The sequence below is a fragment of the Citrus clementina genome, unplaced genomic scaffold (genome assembly GCF_000493195.1).
Source record: "Citrus clementina cultivar Clemenules unplaced genomic scaffold, Citrus_clementina_v1.0 scaffold_3, whole genome shotgun sequence".
NCBI classification, from domain to species: Eukaryota; Viridiplantae; Streptophyta; class Magnoliopsida; order Sapindales; family Rutaceae; genus Citrus; species Citrus x clementina.
In genome coordinates, this window is record NW_006262339.1 from 37,075,859 (window position 1) to 37,095,866 (window position 20,008).

General features: G+C 32.5%; 4 protein-coding genes and 1 pseudogene across 5 annotated transcripts; 3 read left to right on the plus strand and 2 right to left on the minus strand.

Moving 5' to 3' along the window:
- The first annotated feature begins 5 nt into the window (after positions 1-5).
- Positions 6-7,027, plus strand: LOC18048955 (annotated as a pseudogene).
- On the plus strand, positions 6,366-8,758 carry LOC18048956 (probable E3 ubiquitin-protein ligase RNF217). Of its 2 annotated transcripts, none has more exons than XM_006442816.2 (3): positions 6,366-6,508; positions 6,962-7,763; positions 8,485-8,758. In XM_006442816.2, the coding sequence occupies exons 2-3, from the start codon at positions 7,105-7,107 to the stop codon at positions 8,681-8,683; spliced, it is 858 nt and encodes a 285-aa protein (XP_006442879.1). In that variant the 5' UTR covers positions 6,366-6,508; positions 6,962-7,104; the 3' UTR covers positions 8,684-8,758. The 2 variants fall into 2 exon arrangements, with proteins under 2 accessions (XP_006442879.1, XP_024043252.1); XM_024187484.1 differs by having other exon boundaries at positions 6,966-7,763.
- Positions 8,759-11,578: 2,820 nt separating this feature from the next.
- Positions 11,579-13,638, plus strand: LOC18048957 (probable E3 ubiquitin-protein ligase RNF217). The gene is made up of 3 exons (XM_024187477.1): positions 11,579-12,303; positions 13,265-13,451; positions 13,552-13,638. The coding sequence occupies exons 1-3, from the start codon at positions 11,579-11,581 to the stop codon at positions 13,636-13,638; spliced, it is 999 nt and encodes a 332-aa protein (XP_024043245.1).
- On the minus strand, positions 13,590-15,286 carry LOC112100374 (DNA-directed RNA polymerases II, IV and V subunit 8B-like). Its single transcript, XM_024189708.1, has 5 exons — positions 15,278-15,286; positions 15,054-15,135; positions 14,594-14,751; positions 13,931-14,025; positions 13,590-13,758 (listed from the first exon to the last, which is right to left on the minus strand). Exons 2-5 carry the CDS (start codon positions 15,109-15,111, stop codon positions 13,647-13,649), a joined length of 423 nt encoding a protein of 140 aa, XP_024045476.1. The 5' UTR covers positions 15,112-15,135; positions 15,278-15,286; the 3' UTR covers positions 13,590-13,646.
- Positions 15,287-16,525: 1,239 nt separating this feature from the next.
- LOC18048958 (DNA-directed RNA polymerases II and V subunit 8A) lies at positions 16,526-19,926 on the minus strand. The gene is made up of 5 exons (XM_006442818.2): positions 19,837-19,926; positions 19,199-19,319; positions 18,270-18,427; positions 17,115-17,209; positions 16,526-16,876 (listed from the first exon to the last, which is right to left on the minus strand). Exons 2-5 carry the CDS (start codon positions 19,272-19,274, stop codon positions 16,765-16,767), a joined length of 441 nt encoding a protein of 146 aa, XP_006442881.1. The 5' UTR covers positions 19,275-19,319; positions 19,837-19,926; the 3' UTR covers positions 16,526-16,764.
- Between the last annotated feature and the right edge of the window lie 82 nt (positions 19,927-20,008).

Below are 20,008 nucleotides of genomic sequence, written 5' to 3' on the forward strand. Positions count from 1 at the left end.
AAAAAATGAGGTTTTCACAAAATATAGGACCTTAGAGCATCTCCAAAAGGCTCTATAAATTTTACTTTTCAAATATTCATTTGCTTACTTATGTGGCAAATAGATGAGTGAAAAAAGATATTGTTCTCCAAAAGACTCTTCAAATATAAATGAGTTAATATTATTTTAATTAAATAACTATTTTTTTAAAGGAAAAATAAATAGTAATTAAAGCACCTTTCTCTTTTTTTCAACAAAAAGTAATAAAATATAAATTGAAGAGAAAGAAAGTAACTCTTCAAATTTGAAGAGAAAGAATCATTTCTTATTTGAAGAATCTTAATTGGAGTGACTTTTGGAGCCTTAAATGTTGATATGGCTCTTCAAATAAGTAATAAAATCTTATTTAAAGAGTCTTATGATGATGCTCTTAGGCGACTACCTTTTTCGCCTATACCTAAAACTACCCTTGTCTATTTATACGATATTTTCGAACAAACATATTAAAGCAATTACATTTCCTGTCTCTCGTCTCATGCATGTTATTGCTGATTGCCTTTGATATTTTAAACCAACTTCGATTCACAAAATTAATCAATTAATTTATTTGCTCTAAATTCTCATAACTTACCCATTACAGATTTCCAATGCGGACCCAAGTATGAAGTTTTTCTAGCCTCATATTTGCACTTTTAATTATCACGTCACATGTACGAGAGAATGATTTGATATACAATTGAACAGATATTAATGAATACATTGTCGTTTCAAATTAGCCATCGAGATAATTGATGCTAAAATAATTTCTAAGAGACAAATTTTAATCTCAAATCCCGCAAAAAAAAGAGGGTAGATGATTTAACAAAAAGCAGAAACAATTGCAAAAAGTTATTTTTTATAGTTTCACTTCAGTTCACAGCCGCCTCATATCGAGAAACAGCTTCTGATCAAGCTCAAACTCTTGAAACATATGGAATATTGCTTTTCAGGATCATGAGAAGGCCACTAAATGAAATATGTATATAATGCACTTATTCTGTAATTGTTTGGTAACGGAAAAAGGAGAAAAAAAAATGGAGAGTGGAGGCATTATTTTTATCTCATCCTTAACTTCCGAAAGTGGAGGAGAACAAAGGGGAAAAGAGGGGAGTGGGGCATTACCTTAAGAGGATTATTATTTTTTTTTATGGGGTCCTCCAGGGCATCTTTTTCTCTCTTTCTCTCATGGAAAATTCTTTCTTTGACACTCTATTTCATTTTTCTGCAAATAACTCAAAAAACTTTTGGTTTTTAAGGCAATGTTTATTAAGCCATATGAGTGGTGGCACAAGTTTTTCGCAAAGGCCCAGAAACTGACTTGAGCGTCGAAGGGTTCACGCCGGAAAAACTTCTGGCGCCTCTGACCGTCTTCTATGATTTCAGGTATTCACAGGTTAATCGCTAGTGGTTGCAGGACATCTTAACGATTGACCAATCAATTCTCCACCAAATAAATCTAATGATGGTGTCGAAGTCTGATATTAAGTCGCTAATAGACTAGATCAAATTTGGGCATCAACAGTAATGTCATATGATCATGATTTTCCAAGACATCCTCTACTTCTAGTTAGTGTTTATACTAATAAATATATTAATTGATGTTATTACTGTGATAAATAATATAAAATACAATAACGTTGAGCCTACTTTGATGTATTTACAACTTTACTGTAGAAGCCAATCTCTAATTTTTTTGTAAAATAATAATAATAATAATTAACTTGGAAGATTGTAAATATAACAAAATCAAACACAAAATTAGTTTTTCAAAGGAATTAGAATTGTCTTATTATCTGAGTTTCTCCTAAGCACAAAATACTCATGGAAAATTAGTGGTTAATAGATTAAAATATATAAGTAGTTAAAAATTTCTAGACACTAACACTAATTAGTTAGAAGGTAACGTAAAATACTTAAAAACTCAAGGAGTATTACACAGTAAATCGAGCCTAGGGTGTTTCGCCTTGTTAATTGATAAATTTCAATTTACTGTTTTACCATTATTTTGTTAGAATTCTGTCAGATTTTTCTGCTAAATATCACCGCTTGAGAGAGTATATGTTGGCTCGTATAATTGAGACAAGAAAACACAAACTTTAATTAATTTTGGTCTGCTTTATTAGTTTGAATTAGGTTAAAACTCCTTGTAAAGTCATTATATGAATTGACTACAAGTTTATAAGCTAATTAAGAAGCTCGTGCATGTGAGAAGCTCGTGCATGTGAGAGGCTTGTCAGAGTTGCAAAATCATGGGCGTTTATAGAATATTCACTTGCGAGATTTGCGCAGAATCAATGCCAAGAAACAAAATATTCAGGAACAAAAATCTCTGCAGACACCCCTTCTGTCAAGAATGCATAGCCAAATACAAAGAATCCAAGGTTCAAGACAGCAACACGCCAACACGGCCAAAATCGAATGCCCCGGGCTCCGCTGCGAACAATTTTTAGATCCTTTTTCTTGCAAATCCATGATCCCACCGAGCCTTTTTTCAAAGTGGTGTGATATTCTTTGTGAAGATTATGTTCTAGGGTTTGAAAGAAGCTACTGCCCCAACAGAAATTGCATGGCTTTGGTGGTGAATGAGTGTGAGAGAAAAGGTACGTTGAAGAAAGCTCGGTGTCCCAATTGTATGCGATGGTTCTGTTTCCGGTGCAAGTCGAATTGGCATGCTGGGTACAGATGCGAAGAAATTGGAGACTTGCTCGGGGACCGGAATGATATGTTGTTTGGGCGTCTTGTAAAGAGTAAGAATTGGGTTAGGTGTCCTGGTTGTGGCCACTGTGTTGAGAGACGAGACGGCTGTCCTGTTATGAAATGCAGGTTATTTTCCTCACTTTTTTCTCTTTTATTTATATATATATATATATATATATTTATTTATTTAGGAACTTGCTACGGTACTGCTCTCTCACAAAGTGGGTCGTAAAGTCCATGACCGATTACTATTCTAGTGAGAAAATTATACTTTAAAATAATTGTAAGGTAGTCACTTGTATATATTTAAAATATTCCAGCCAACTAACATGATGAATGAGATTATTTACACCTCTTACTAAAATTATTAAAGCGTGAAGTTATTTTAATTTAAATTAATGAGGAACACTTTTTTTCTTTTCTTTTTTTTCAAAAATTTAACCACAAGCATATTGTTTACAAAACAAAAGAATTTTTAATTCAACTTGTTGGCAGTTGGCTTTGCTTATGACAAATAGATTAGATTAAGCAAAACCATCAACAGTATTTAACAAGTGGTTTTATATGTAAGTAAGATAGTGTTCAAAGGATGCAAATAGCTCCCGCCCTTAAAAGATTATGACATCTATAGAGTACATATAATGGAGTGTTAGATTTTAATAAATATGATATATTTGGTCTCAGTATGTCTCCTAATGCGACTTGTGACATATATATGGTGGTGTACAGAGGGTATAGACAGAAAGGTATTTTTCTAATGACTTCAAAGTTTTAAAGTACTATATTTACCACTGTTCATGCGTTGTAATTATGAAAAGGGTGAGGCTATTTATCATTTAAATAGTTATAAAACACACACACAACAAAGGGCGTGAAATAATAATAATCTGAACTGATAGTGCTTGACCTTTTTTTTTCAGATGCAACACATATTTTTGCTACAAGTGTGGAGGAAAATGTCCATCTGGGTGTTTATGCAAAGAAAAGGGCCACATCTATATTCATTACTACCAATTACCCACCATGTTTGCACTTTTTCTACAGTTCCTTGTTGCGGTCCTCTTATAGAGCGGATGAAAGCATCTCATTGATCTGTATTATAAGATTTGTCTTTCTTTTTCTTTCTTTCTTTTTTTTCCTTTTTCCCCAACATATTAAAATAAAATTTACATTTCATTACTCCTGAGCCATGTGACTGCCGATTTCCTTTTGCAATTTGAACCAATTTTGATACATCGAATTAATCAAGATATTTACTTCTAAATTGATATAAATATACCAATTACAGATTTCCAATGCGGACACATGAGACAGATATGAAATTTTTAAATGTCACGTAAGAGAATGACTTGATGATACGCCTAACGTAAATACTGAAAGGTTTCCTTTTCCAAAATAGATATACAATTGAAAACAATCGAACAGTGTATTTACTATTTACGAGAAATCAAACACCCCTCTACCTTTGAAAAAGAAGAAAATTTTGATTTCTAATAAAGAAATAGAAGAAGAAAAAATGTAGATAAAGCCTAGCTAATATTAAATCACGTATTTGCGAGCTTAGAAAGGAAGCTTCCTGAATAACCCTGTCTCTGATTTTTTGTGCACAAACAAAATTTATTTAACATTCAACAATGCCAATTAATAAATTAGAGAATCAAACACAAAACTGGCTCCATCTGAACTACAACTTCTCATCAATTTTGGAACCCTTCTCCTTTTAAATCAAGTCCAAAAGTCTAAACTTTCTTTTTTGAAGTTTTTTATGTTAAAATAGGCGATAAATGAATCTCCTAATAGGCTGCGGGAGGCTTGTTGTGATAGCGGCATCGCAAATTGATGCATGGGAAGTGCACAGCAAAAAGTCATTGGGAATTTAACCGAGAAGATCCCCAGAGAAAAAAAGAATAAAAATTTATAATACACTGCAAGTCGAAATGGCAAGCAGGGTATCGATGTGAGGAAAGTGGAAACTTGAGGGAACCTGATGATATTATATGTTTGGGGAGTTTGTGGAGAAGATGACTTGGGCTGCGTGTCCTGGTTGTGGCAGCTGTGTTGAGAGAAGATGGCTGTCCTATTATGTCATGCAGACTGCAGTTTATATATTTTTCCTCTCCCTCTCTCTCTCTGCATTTCTTTTTATTACTTAGATATCATGTTTCAAGAATCATTTTACATTCATTATATACATATGTTGCGATAGTCACAAACTTTTTGTTTAAAAAACCTTCTTCTTCTTCTTCTTCTTTTCTTTTTAAAGACATGGCAAGTAAAGCCTAAATTTATTTTTGTTGTTCATTATCTGTCTCTGAATTTATACTCAAGTGACCAATTAAATAAAATTGCTTAAAATCACTTAATCATATCCTTGGGGTTTTGTAAAACCTTCTCATCACTTTCGTGGTGGTTAGATCTAACTTTTTAAGGATAAGATAACTTTTTTATTTGATAAGACAGAAAATCAAACAAATTTGACATGTTAACAAGTGAAAAATTCACTAATTATAATGAAAAACTTTTTGAGTAATTTTTTAAAATATGGAGTCTAACAAAAAAATTAGATCAAATAATGAAGACTAAAAGAGCACTTACTAGCTTAATGCCTTTTAATTTTAGACCAAATTTGATACATAAAATTAATCAAGATATTTGCCTCTAATATGACTCAAATTTATCTACTATAGTTTCCATTGCGAACACATGAGACAAGTTTGAAATATTTCTAATCTCAAATTTGTATCTTTTAAATGTTTATCTACATAAGAGAATGATTTGGCATGTCTAAAATAAATAGTAAAATGCTTCTTTTCCAAAATAGATACAAGAGTCTAGGCTTGATAAAAGTATTTCACAGATTGATCATAATATCATTAAATGATCAGAAAATTAATAAAATTTAACCATGTAAGACATGGGTACCATAATTATAGCCAAAGTCTTTGATACCCATAAAAATATTTATAAAACTTGAATTGGAATATATATATATATTATATATAGAGCAGCGGTGGTAAATTGACGGCAAACGAAACCGACAGTAACTACATAATTTTAAACTTTAAAAAACTAAACTTGCCATTCATTAATCAATGGTTGTTGGTGTGCTTGCCATGAATTTGGTGCTTGTTGGCCATGATTCATGCATTGCCGTGATAGCAGCAAGGCAATTACCTGCAATTTCGAGTCCAGGTGATGGCAGCAAGATCAACGGTTGTAACCACAAAAATAATTGAGTAAAATCATGGCACGCTAGGTGTTTGATAAATTGCCCTCTGGTAATTTTTTTATTCGTGAGTTTGCCGTCATTCCCTAAATTGGATTAATAACTACTGTGTAGTTTATTCTTGACTTATTCTCGTTAACACTATGGTCGCAACCAAACACCACACACTGTTTGGTTGCGTTTTTATCCTACTCGCATCTTTTTTTTTTTTTTTGAAAGACCGTAGTGTTGTCACCTATACCACATTTTTGGTCTCAAAGTGTTCAGGTGTCAAATTATTGGGCGTTGGATCACTTTCATCTGAAACCAACGGTACACTAGCTTAACAGATGAAAAGAGACTAAAGAGTCGTAACCGACCACAGTTGCAGTTGCAACTACTACTTGCAACATAGACGTGGCCTGAAAAAATATATCAATTTTTTATTTAGAAATTAAAAAGAAACCCCAACCCCTTGCCAAAAAATTTTCCATTTGCGTTCCAAACTAACCGCAAGCCTTTGCCGGCGGCGTGAAGATGAAGAGTCTAAAGTCGAATCTCTGATGCGATGATTACCTGACTCTTAAGGTAACTTCGATGTAAAATCGGATCTACTATTTTTTTCTTCACATTCTTTACACTGTATAATTAATGCACAATTATGAGTTCATTTTAGTTCACGATCAATATTCAGTCATCAATTTGATCCGCTGTGAGTTTATTTCCACTTCCATGGTTCTGCTTTGCTTCGTAATTTTGAAGTGATTCGCCACGCCCAAGCTCTTTGAACTGATCTTATGATATGTACAAAACATAAAGCTCTTTTGAGCTGAACTTATGCACAATTATTCGCTTTGTTTTGATTTGGTTAATCTCTTCCTGTTCATTTAAATTTCGTTTTGAGTTTCCTCTGAAAAACATTTTATGTATAGGGATTTAGAATCTGAATGGCTGTTTGCTTTTGTCTATCAGGGATCTAGTTTGTCTCTTTCTTGTCCTTATGTTTGACTGAATAAATTATGTTTTTGGTGATTGTATCAGGTAGGAAGCTTGAAAACCAAATACACTGCAGAAAGGTTTGCTGCTGGAGTTCGAGAAACAGTCTGATAGGCTATACATAAATCAGGTCATAGGCTAGCTCCTGTTGGAGACTTATTGTGATAGCGTTATTGCAAATTCTGAGCATGGGAAGTTCACTGCAAAAACCAATTGAGAACCGGGAATGTCCCCGGCAAGAAAAAGAAAATCTTCGGCAAGAAGAAATTAAAGAAGAAGAATTAGAAGACATTGATGGAACCTTCACTTGTGATATTTGCATAGAACCAATGTCGGTCAACAATAAATTCAAGAACAACAACCTCTGCACGCACCCTTTTTGTCAAGACTGCACAGTGAAATACATAGAAGTCAAGGTTCGAGACAACAACACAGCAAAAATCGAATGCCCGGGGCTACATTGTGAACAATTTTTAGACCCTTTTGCTTGCAAACACACGATCCCATCGAGTCTTTTTTTAAAGTGGTGTGATCATCTTTGTGAAGATTATGTTCTAGGCTTTGAAAGAAGCTATTGCCCTAACAGGAACTGCATGGCTGTGATGGTGAATGAGTGTGAAGGAATTGGAAGAGTGAAGAAAGCTCAATGCCCTAAATGTAAACAATGGTTTTGTTTTCAGTGTAAGTTGGCATGGCATGCAGGGTATCGCTGTGAAGAAAGTGGAAACTTGAGGGACCGGAATGATATTGCATTTGGGAAGCTTTTGGAGAAGATGAATTGGACTAGGTGCCCTGGTTGCGGCAACTGTATTGAGCGGAAAAAAGGCTGTCGAATTATGTTCTGCAGGTTCATTTTCCTCTCTTTATGTTTATGTATCTTTTCAAACCGTTATTTGTTATAACAGTCACAAACTTTTTGATACTTGTCATCAATTTTTCGTTACATAGTGTGTTATGAAAATATGTTATCACACATTATATTGTAGTGATAGAAAAAATTTCTAGCATTGGTTCTTAAGCCCTGTTTGTGACTGCTGGCGCAACCCTCCCAAACAAATTTAGTGAAATTTTCTACTACAAATCTGTTTTATGAATTTATTTGGGAGTGTTGCTCTTCTTAGCTGCCGCAGAGCAACAGGTTTGGCACTTTAGGCCAAGTATTTGAGCCTGAAGGAGCGCTACTCCTGGGCTAAGTGCATGAGCTTGGGAAAAAACTCAACTCATATCTTAGCATTTTTGTTTTTGTTTTTGTTTTTCTTTTTGTTATGCCTTGTTCTGTTTGTTTGTTGCTTATATACGTAGTGTGTGAATACTAGTAAGATAGTGTTGAATTTAATAAGCGATATTATCCACGGTACCTTTAGCACTGTTAAGATAACTGCTAAGATAACGCATGCATTTGAAGTATGAAAATCAGTCTTATGTACTTATAAATTAAAACACACCAAGAAAAGGTGTATGGACTTTGTAATATGAAATCTCATGAATTTATCTTTTTTATCGATTTAATTTGTGAACTAATAGTGCTTGCTCTCTTTTCTCTCTTTTTTTTTTTTTTGGGCCCCCAGATGCAAGACAAGGTTTTGTTATGAATGTGGAGGAAATTTAAAGAGTCCATCTGGGTGTTTATGCAAAGAAAAAGGTGACGTCTACTGTCATCACTACTGTGCAATCATCTGTGGACTCATTCTAATTTTTACAGTTTTAGGAGTTTTAGGAGGTGTGATCTATGGAATTTATTGTGTTATAAAGCGGGTATTATATTAAAATGTTTGCACCGGATAATGGCCTGATATACGGTACATATTATAAATACTGAAAGATTTATTTTTCTTTTCTTTTCTTTTTCCCCACTCCCAGAAATAGATATTTCAATAGAGGGTGTCACTGGGGGATTGCCAAAAAGCCCAGCCCGAGCCTGGTTGTTTTGGGGTAAGCCCAAATGTACTTGAAATAAATAAAAATATATATATTATTTTTAATTAAAAGTATAGCTTTTTAACATATCAAACCCAAGTTATACACACACACACACACATAACCGATCCATAACATATATTTAATACATTTAAAGTTTAAATCATTCATGCCTAATTTTTAAGGCCTAATTTAATTAAAAAAAAATGAATTTTATAATTATAAATATATAAAACATAATTTTTTTTTTAAAATGTAGAATATAAAATTTGGGCTTTTTGACTCGGTCTGAAACAAAAGATAAGCTTGGCAGACATTTTGTCATCCCTGGCTTCACTTCACAGCCTCCTCACTCATACAGGAAAACAACCTTTGATCAAGCTCGGACTCTTGAAACGTATAGAGGGTTTATTGGTTTTGAATACATGGGCAATTTTTAAAAACCTCCCCTGAGGTTTGGGCTTGTTGCAAGTAGATGGCGAGAATTGGTTTATTTGTAAAAAACCCCCTACCGTCAGTTAGTTTTAACATTGACCGTTAGTTGACCGTGCAAAGACAATATTACCCTTAACAATAGTTTGTAAACGAAAATAACTAAAAAAAAACCAAAATTGTTGGCGCGAAAAGCACAAATCCTATTTTTTGACAATTTTATCCTTATCAATTCCAAAGATTTACAATATCATAGGTAAAGATTATGACTATTTCATTTTTAAGTTTTTAATTTTATCTTTCTTGTAGGAACTTTAAGGAAATATCAATAATTTAAAGAGGATTTTTCAAGTTTTTAATTTTATCTTTTTTATAGGAACTTTAAGAAAATATTAATAATTTAATCCTTATCAATTCCAAAGATTTACAATATCATAGGTAAAGATTATGACTATTTCATTTTTAAGTTTTTAATTTTATCTTTCTTGTAGGAACTTTAAGGAAATATCAATAATTTAAAGAGGATTTTTCAAGTTTTTAATTTTATCTTTTTTATAGGAACTTTAAGAAAATATTAATAATTTAAAGAGGGTAAAATAACCAATAATTTTGATTTTTTTTTAGTTATTTTCGTTTACAAACTATTGTTAAGGGTAATATTGTCTTTGCACGGTCAACTAACGGTCAATGTTAAAATTAACTGACGGTAGGGGTTTTTTTACAAATAAACCAATTCTCGCCATCTACTTGCAACAAGCCCAAACCTCAGGGGAGGTTTTTAATAACATACATACATACATACATGTACGTACGTACGTACGTACGTATGTATGTATGTATGTATTAAAAACAAATAAGATTATAAAAATTCGGAATCAATAATCAATTGGTATATAAGCCTACCAGATAAAAAATTACTATGGAGGTCGGAAATTTATCACGGATGCTTACTAAACATAACAATAATGAATGTGAATTATTATTATTATTATTATTATTATTATTATTATTATTACTACTGTTATGCGGGTTAAATATTTATGATCATTTGAAACAACAAAACACTAATTCTTGCTCTAACGTGACTACAAATATGATCCAAACTGTAACTTCTCAGAAATTGTGGGATCCTTGTACTTTTCAATAAATTTAAAAATTCATTGCAAAGTTATCATACAAATTAATCACCTAGGGCTTGTGAGAGACTTGTGACGCGATAGTGTAATTGCAAAATCATGGGAAATTCTCAGCAAAAGCCAATTGAAAACCGAGAACATCCCCAGCAAGAAAAATTAAAAAAATAATAATAATAATTAAAGAAGAAGAAATTAATGCAACCTTCACTTGTATCTTGTGTGATTTTCATAGAACCGACGCCGGCTAACGATAACATAAATCTGTGTACACCACACACCCATTTTGTCAAGACCGCATGGCCAACCGAGGCTCAAGTTTCAAGACAACGACACAGACAATCGAATGCAAAATGCAAACCCATTGCAAACAATTTTTAGAACCCTGTACTACCAAAATGCAAACCCATGAGCCCATGGCCCATAGAGTCTTTTCTCCTAAGTGGTGTGATCTTCTTTGGGAAGATTATGTTCTGGGTTTTGAAAAAAGCTATTGTCCTAATAATTTTGAATTTATTTTTTTTGTCAATATATTATATATTTATTAGGTTAATTCATATTTAATTGGATAGATTGATAAAATACAATAAATTTTCAGTTGATTAAATATATATGTACATTAAAATATAAATACACTCTGTACATTGATAATTTATTAATATATCGATTAATTAGTATCTTTTAAAATTATTATATATCATAGCATTGTTATTAATTTATGAAGATTATATGGTAGTTTCAATTTAGATAGCTGATGTCAAAATAATTTCCAATAGAAGATAAATTTTAATCTCAATTTCAAAAAAAAAAAAAAAAAAAAGGTTGTAAGATGACTTAACAAAAAGTTGAAACAAATGGCAAAATTAAAGTTGCAAATAGAGAATATGGAACAAACAAATGACTTAATAGGAAATCGGTCATCATTGTTAAATGTGAATTATTATTATTATCATTATACATGCACACGCATTATTATTACTGGGCAAACGTATTTGTGATCATTAGCCGAGACACAATATTATTATTATTATTATTATTATTAATTGGGTAAATGTATTTGTGATAAATCCAATGATCTGCAACTAAGCTTCTCAGAAACTGCGGAATCCTTCTACTTTTAAAATTTAAATTAAGTTCAAATTTCTTACCATTGCCACATTTGATCAGGCTTAGCCCATATATGGAGCACTTAATAGGCTCCAGTGAGAAAGAGACCTATTGTGATAAGAGATATTGCAAAATCAATATGAGAATTTCACAGCAAAAACCAATTGAAAACCGTGAGTGTATACCCCAGCAAGAAAAAGTACATGAAAATCCTCAACAAGAAATCGAATTAGAAGACATTAATGGAATCTTCACCTGTGAGATTTGCATAGAGCCCATCTCAGCAAACGATAAATTCAGGAACAAAGATCTTTGTTCACACCATTTCTGCCAAGACTGCATAGCGAAGTACATAGAAGCCAAGGTTCAAGACAACAACACAGCAAAAATTGAATGCCCCGGGGTACATTGTGACCAATTTTTAGACCTTTTTACTTGCAAACTCATGATCCCATCGAATCTGTTTTCAAAGTGGTGTGATGTTCTTTGTGAAGATTATGTTCTAGGGTTTGAAAGAAGCTACTGCCCTAACAGGAACTGCATGGCTTTGGTGGTGAACGAGGGTGAGATAAATTATGGAACATTGAAGAAAGCTCGGTGCCCTAATTGTAAGCAATGGTTTTGTTTTCAGTGTAAGGTGGCATGGCATGCAGGGTATCGATGTGAAGAAAGTGGAAATTTGAGGGACTGGAATGATATTGCGTTCGGGAAGCTTGTGGAGAGGATGCATGGGGCTAGGCGCCCCGCCTGTGGCAGCTGTGTAGAGCGAAAAGAAGGTTGTCGTGTTATGTACTGCAGGTTTATTTTTCCTCTTACCTTGCTCTTCCTAACTATCATATGTTACTGTGTGTATCACAAATTTTTCGTTAATAAGTTAGTTATTATTTAATGATAACCAAAAAAAACATGGTAAACATATTAGCAAATATTTCATATGTAGACAGAAAAGATTTCTAACATTATTTCTTAAACCTTGTTTGGAACTACTCCATTGTTCCCGCTTAGCTGCCATAGCGTAACATATTCTCGGGCTAAGCATATGAGCTTAAGAAAACACTCAACTAGAGGTGATAATAAGGGATGGAGGATATATAAGGTTAGTGGGTGCCGTAGCACCTGCAGAGTTTGGAAAATTTTGGGGTTACTAAATGAAAATGAAATATGAAAAGTTAGTGTAAACCGTCTATATTGATGTATAAATTTTATATATTAGATAATAAAGTAATCTAAGAATTCCCATTAAGGCACATTAATGTTTGATAGCCTTTTTACTTTAAGGCTTAATAATTATTTTCCTTCATATATAAATTATAAATGCGGTCTCTTTTTTCATATAGTATTGACATTAGATAATATTCTTAGTAATTTTTTTTTAATTTTTAATGATTTAGCTTGGTAGTAATTTATTATTGTTAAGAACTTAAAAATTGTAAGTTTAAATTTAGCTCTCTTAAAATTTTCTACTGAGCTTTGTCCCTAGTGACAATGTGAGTTACAACTCAGTTTTTATTTTATTTTATGTGTTCATATAAATAAATATGATTAATAAATAGAATAACGCGTCATGTCTTTATATGAGTAATAATAGTGTATTGAATCACATCCACAGATTTATCCAATTATCACACGAATATATATTTAACCACCTCAACATTACCTTTAGCGCCTTAAGAAAACGCATGCATTAATTTAAATTATGAAAATTGATCAGTCTTATTTATAGTGCTTGCCTTTTTCTTTTTCTTTTTTTGGCCCCCAGATGCAAGACAAGTTTTTGTTATGAGTGTGGAGGAAATTTAAAGAGTGCATCTGGGTGTTTATGCAAAGAAAAAGGTGACGTCTACTGTCATCACTACTGTGCAATCATCAGTGGACTCATTCTAATTTTTACAGTTTTAGGAGTTTTAGGAGGTGTGATCTATGGAATTTATTGTGTTATAAAGCGGGTATTATTTTAAAATATAAAGACTTTAAGAAAAACCAGAAACAAATTATTTTTATCGAAAGAAGCATTTTTCATAGCTTCACTTTACTTTCACTTCACAGCCTCCTCTTGCAGAAGCTCAAATTGTAAGAGGCATACACAATTTTAGCAAGAGGCATACACAAATTGTGAAAGCAGCATTTTCCTGAGTTTCACTTCACAGTCTCCTCATGCAGAGAAACAGCCTTTGATCAAGATCAAACTCTGAAACATACGAAGGATTCCCTTTCAGCAACATCAGAAGGCCACCAAATGATACATATATCTCCCTGTACATATCAAAACAAATAATTATATAAAGATCGACAAAATATAACCAATTGGTAAAAGCTAAAAGTGAATTAACAAACTCTAAATTCACATACGTGATTTTACATATGCAAATCTCTAAGGTTCATCACTTACTGTTATTGGAAAATAAATAAATAAATGATTACATACGCTTTTACATTTGCGCCTGAACCTTCCTCTGAGATCCTGTATATCTTTCCCTGCATGATATAATCAAATTTGTCTGCTATTGAATCCCTGCCAGTCTACAAAACGATACAGTGGGAAAATAAAAAAATGTTGATATTAGAACATTAGAAACTAATTAAGATTAGTGCAGCAGCTAAAATGAAACATACATATATATATATATCATAATGGTTTTTAGAGTGGTTTTCCAATCAAGGATTCGATTTTAATAAAGTCAAGGATTAGCTAAAAGACAAAAAAAAGTTAGATTTCAATACACAATAAGACAAAATATAATGCATTGTAAAATGTGTTTAATAAAGTCAGGGATCCCTTATTGAAAAACTACTCATAGTCTTTATAATAACAAAAGAAAATTCCGAGCCTTCCGATTGTTGTTTAGCGAGAATTGGCAATAACTAGAGCATTATCAAGAATAACACATTCGGCATTAGTATTTTTTTTTTTTTTTTTTGGAAAAGTAATGCATGCTCATTACATTCCTCATGACGACATAAATTATACGAAAAATCGACACTTTACAGAAACGAATTTAGCATATTGTTTCAAATTCGCATTCTAAAAATTATATACACACACACAAAAGCACGCACATATCAGCAGAAAAGAACCGAGATAGATTACCTGAGTGTAATAATCACCAACAGCTGAGCCGTCTTTGTTTAATGTAGAAGTTAACAAAACCACATGCTTTTCATTTTTTTTAATTGGATAAACATCAGTATTAACATCGAGTGTCATTAACATTTCGAGGCTCTCACCCTCCGCTTCTATACGAGAAACTACGAAACAAATACATTCAAGGATCTGTGAGTACACAAGATTAACAAATATGTATGGCATTAATTTGTTTCAGGATAATATAAAAGGTCAACTATTGTTTAAGATACGACGGTTATTTTGGTATCTTCACTTTGTAAGCATATCATTACTCTAAGAAGAAATATTACAAATGAATAGATTTCACCGCAGATAAAAAATATCATCATATATAAGAATTGAACGAATGTAAAAGAAATAATTCATGTAAATGTTGAAAGTGGAAAAAAGAAAAAGGAAGGGGGGGGGGGAAAAAAGAACACACCGGAGTCGAATTTTTTTCCATCTGGATTGATTTTGTCAACTATGAACGTATCTTGCATCGTCACAGCAAAATTGTTTTTGACCTACAAGCAAAAATGTAGCCGTTAATGATCACTAATCAGGAAAATACTTTTTTTTTAAAAAATATATCAATAATCAAAGTAAAGAAAAGAAAAGAAAAGAGGTTGAATAAATTAGATAATGAAAAAGAGAAAGGAGTCTAACCGAATGAGAATGAAGATCTCTGAATTTGTGGTGTGAAAATCCCAAAAGGAGGTGTAGCCCTAGCTAGGGTTTTGTATGCCCATATATACGTGCTAGAATTTTTGCTTAAATCCTTATTGATTCTGTCGCTTTTTGAGATATGTGTAGAGTTGGTTAAAAAAGCCCTGGTCCGCCTGAGATGGTCCTCAATACAAGCATTAAAATTTAAAGCCCGCACAAATTAAGTTTGTATAAATGCTTAGGAAAAAAAATTCAAGTTTATCCAGATTTTTTAATTTATAAATAAAAATAAATTAAATTTAAATAAAAAAGAAAAAATTGAATATTAAATTAATATGTGTTTTATATTAGCATTTGTAATTTTATTATGTTGTGTTATTAATATTTTGTGTATTAGACTATTATTCTATTATGTATTGAATAATTATATTTAATTAAAATTTTTTTATTTTATTAAAAAATTATTTCATACTTAATGAAAAAGTTCAGGTCTGTCTCAAAATCCGACTCATGTCCATTCAGGCTCAGCCTAAGCCTGACCGGTCCAATTTTAGACGGACTTTTGATTGACCTAGGCTTGTTATTAATATTATGAGCTTAAAAATACCGGATCCAAACCCATATTTTACCAACCCTACATATGTGGGGTGAATTGAGTGATTAACGGAGAATAATTTCAATTTAACATGGTAAAATTTTACGGAAGACCGTATTTGTCTCTGAACTAAATAAATAATTCCTAACATTTCAAGAACTTTCACATTAAGTCTTGCCTCCAAGTTGAGAGACATTGACTCACAAAAATTCCTACTGAGAGAGTCTTACACTGAGACTCCAATCAAACCAAACAGAGTGGGAAAAAGTTTCCCACACGTCAATGTTGCTCCATTTCAAAATGCTTGTAAAATTTTTTTTCGTGGATGGATACAGAGATCGATGATGTGGTACGCTCGTGTTCATGTAAGATTAGAATTTGATAAAACCTAACTAGCTGTCAACATATATTTGTGCAAATTCTTCTCATAAAAGTAAATTCCTTGAACATTTACTTAAGTCGTATGAGGTATCGATTGGGCCTTTATGCTGAAATAATAATTGTCCGATATATGAATTATGAAGGAGGATGGGTTAATCTTTACATCAATATAAATGTAGTACTTAGATCTTTCATACCAACAAAAGAGTCTACACTTGTCAATTTTTAGAACCGATTTTCAAAGCTATAAAACTCTTTATATCTACACTGAATGTAACAAAGAGGGCTTCATCATATAAATTCATTTTATCATTTTGATAAATATAAAACAACAGACACAGCAAAACACATTCGGCACAGGATATGCCTTAAAGGCCTCTCGTAACACAGACACAGCCCACCATCTTACCCCACATCAAAATGAAAAGATGAGTTATAACAGTTTCACTGCAACATCAGCAAATTTGCTGGTTAAACGAGGGATTTGAGATACTACATCAGGGTTTACATTTTACAACTTCCTCATCAGGAGAAACAGCCTTTGATCAAGCTCGAAGTGAGAGACATAAGACGGATCCCCCTTGAGCATCATTAGAAGCCCACCATATGAAACATATATCTCCCTGCAAAAGAAGAGAAAAAGGAAAAGCAACATAAATCATTGAATTTTAAAAAGAAAAAGCCCACAAAGCCACTTAAACACAAGAAAATCAGTTTCTTCCGCAATTCAAAATCAGGTTGTATATTGAGCACCAGCCACAAAAAAAAAAAAAGAGAGAAGTTTTGGTTACAGAGGTTTAAAGATGTATCACACATGCCCAGATAAAATAATAATGAATGCTTTGGGTAGTGGTTTCATACGCTTTAAGTGATTTTCCAGAACCTTCATCTCCAATCTTGAATAGCTTCCCATGCATAATGTATTCATACTTGTCAGCAAGTGTCTTTCTCGCACCCTGTAATAAATAAGTGTAAAGTTCAATATATAGATAGAATAACAGCTACAAAAACTAAAAGCAAACAGAGGACAGGTAATACAGTCCAAAACAAATATCAAGGATGCACCAATTTAAGGTGTTTTCAGATGATATTTTCCTTGCAGTTAGGTTAATACTATGGTCTAAGGGTACCCAATCACTCAATTTATTTAGGGTCATATACTATTATCATATCAGCAATCATTATCCACTCAACCCCTCAAATCATCCTCCTGAATTCCGATTTGAGCACAATCTTAATTTTCTATAATGTTTTTCACTGCCTTCTACACTCAGGCATAAATACTGGCTTTATTGTCAATCATCTTCATCTCCAAAACTTAATAATAACTACTCAAGCACATGAAAGATTATATTTAAACAGGAAAAACACTGATTACAAAAAAATAAAATGCCCATTTGCAATAGAACATTTCAGAAAACATAGAAGGAATTACCAATGCTGTTATATTCAGAAAATGCCCCTTTCCAATACAACGTTTACAAGGTTATTGTGCCATTGTGAAAAAAGAAAGCCCTTAATTTCAAGAAGCATTTAGAACTAAAATCTGAACCAGGGGCAACTTATGGGGAAATGGCCTCACTACTTCTACGCTGATGGACCTGATATAATACATATTCTAATCTGGAGATATCCTAACTTCCGAAGTACATATTTATTTTGCATAAAGAAGAAAGATTTAAAAATAAAATAATTGCAAATTCATATAAGAAATAACATGGCTAAAGATCTATGACGAACTCAGATAATGCCACGTCAGAAGTGAATAACTTTCCCTTGACGTGAAGTTGCCTTCAAATAGCAAACAAAATAAGATATTTCTATATTTTGAGTAAAACACAATATTCTCTACTAATAGCATCTTAATAGTTGGCTAATTTAGTTTAATATCTGCTACAACAATTTGTTAATACAACACCTGATGATTTTTTATTTTTTTAAACAGCAAATAACTCAACACAACATATATTATCTTCTTCTCACAAGATGAAAAGCCTAGAAGAAGAGCAAGCTTACTGGAGTATAATAGCCAGTATCTGGTGTTCCATCCAAATTTAACGTGTGAGCCAAAGCCATTGTGAATTTATCACCAACACGCATAGGATATAGCTCCGAGTTCACATCCAGTAGCATGTACATGTCACAGTTCTGACTATGTGCTTCAATGCGGGAAACTATACAATGACATCAAAATGTAAGTCCAATATGCACAGAAAAAGAAATTCTATGAATTAAATGTTAAACAGTTCACGAACACCTGGTGAAAACTACCAGCATAAGACTAAAAACATGTGTGGCACATCATAGAGCAAAATATTTTAACACAGTATTAACAAAATAAACTGCATTATAAGAAAAAAGCTCTATTATGTAGAAATAGGAATCTGAACAAAAAAATCACTTCATGTCAGCCCACAACCAAATTAAAGATCAATGAAAACTTAAATCTAATCTTTACATAAACCTTTTTATCCAAATAAGTTCAAGCATAATATAATTCTTTCTTGAGATGTTCATTGTGGACCACTTTTCTGTAATTGCAAGCAATTTTCAGATACTTTAAGAGAACTTCCCAATACTGAACCTCGAATTCTTCATCAACTAGAACAAGGTCGAAATGTGTACGGTACGAAGTAGGAAAGAGAAAAAAGTGCAGAGCAGGGAAATGTGACGACGCTAGTAATTCTTCTAGATCATTCTTTTCACTGATTAGCGAGACTAGCATCATAGTTTAGATTCAGACATCATTCAGTGCAGGTAAAAAATCAATTATACTCAACATCTCATCCTATAGGTCAATGACTATGTAGTTTCACCAGCTGAGCAATCATCAAATTTTGCATGTCTAGGATATTATGTTAACACAAAACCAAGGTTTTTAGCCCAAGTTCTCAACAGACAATGAAATCATGCATTGAACCGACAACGAGGATCTGAAATCATACCCTTGTCAAACTTCTTGCCATCCGGGTCTATCTTCTCAACCACAAAAATATCCTCAAAAAGTACTATATTCGACATCGTTGCAACAAAGAAAAAACAAAATCCCTCAGCAGTAACTGTAACCTACAGATACACAAAGAAGAAAGTAAAGAAACTACATGAATTCCCACAAATACAAAAATACATACAAGCCCATAAACAAATAAGCATTCACTATCACCCTTTCAACCTCACAAGTCACAACCTAGACTGTAAAAATCAGATATAAAAAATACCCGTATTTGATTTGCTTACTATACATTCTCTCGTTTTCATTTTTAATTTTCAACTAAAAAGCAATTTTGAACAGAAAAAGGCACTGGAAGTGCTTTATAGAATAAGTACTTATTTAATTTTTTCTTACAAACAGGCCCTTAAGCTCTAACTTCTAAAGTCTTGAACAAAGAATCAGTATTATGCTGGTTCAAGCTACCGCCACCAAAGTTATTTAATTCTTCAAGAACTTAACAGAGCTTTAATTAAAAGCCAAATAAAATTAAAAAAAAATCATGAAGTAAGATTAACAAATATCGAAACTTAAATAAAAATAATTTTGAAGTATCTGAGCTAGCGAAGAGGGAGAGTAATACACAGCACGAACCTGGGCCGAGGGTTTTTCGTTTTTGACGGTTCTGTGTCAGAGGCAATGAAGAAAGAAGATATATAATTGACTGCGAATTTAACACTGTTTTTTTTTTGGGGGTATGATGGAGTTACCTGCAGGTGAGGAATCTATTATTATTTTTATCATTATTAATTTTATTAAAACAAAA

What these genes read in the sequence shown, in the direction of transcription:
- LOC18048958 (XM_006442818.2), bottom strand. Translation starts at nt 19,274, where the DNA reads ATGTCGAATATAGTACTTTTTGAGGATATTTTTGTGGTTGAGAAGATA. An exon ending in TGGCAAGAAGTTTGACAAGG is followed by an intron (nt 18,428 to 19,198) that starts GTATGATTTCAG and finishes GTCATTGTATAG; the next exon opens with TTTCCCGCATTGAAGCACAT. An exon ending in TCTGGAAAATCACTTAAAGC is followed by an intron (nt 16,877 to 17,114) that starts GTATGAAACCAC and finishes CTTCTTTTGCAG; the next exon opens with GGAGATATATGTTTCATATG.
- LOC18048957 (XM_024187477.1), top strand. Translation starts at nt 11,579, where the DNA reads ATGGAGCACTTAATAGGCTCCAGTGAGAAAGAGACCTATTGTGATAAG. An exon ending in TGTCGTGTTATGTACTGCAG is followed by an intron (nt 12,304 to 13,264) that starts GTTTATTTTTCC and finishes TTTGGCCCCCAG; the next exon opens with ATGCAAGACAAGTTTTTGTT. An exon ending in TTTATTGTGTTATAAAGCGG is followed by an intron (nt 13,452 to 13,551) that starts GTATTATTTTAA and finishes TTCACTTCACAG; the next exon opens with CCTCCTCTTGCAGAAGCTCA.
- LOC112100374 (XM_024189708.1), bottom strand. Translation starts at nt 15,111, where the DNA reads ATGCAAGATACGTTCATAGTTGACAAAATCAATCCAGATGGAAAAAAA. An exon ending in TTGGTGATTATTACACTCAG is followed by an intron (nt 14,026 to 14,593) that starts GTAATCTATCTC and finishes ATCGTTTTGTAG; the next exon opens with ACTGGCAGGGATTCAATAGC. An exon ending in TCAGGCGCAAATGTAAAAGC is followed by an intron (nt 13,759 to 13,930) that starts GTATGTAATCAT and finishes TGATATGTACAG; the next exon opens with GGAGATATATGTATCATTTG.
- LOC18048956 (XM_006442816.2), top strand. Translation starts at nt 7,105, where the DNA reads ATGGGAAGTTCACTGCAAAAACCAATTGAGAACCGGGAATGTCCCCGG. An exon ending in TGTCGAATTATGTTCTGCAG is followed by an intron (nt 7,764 to 8,484) that starts GTTCATTTTCCT and finishes TTGGGCCCCCAG; the next exon opens with ATGCAAGACAAGGTTTTGTT.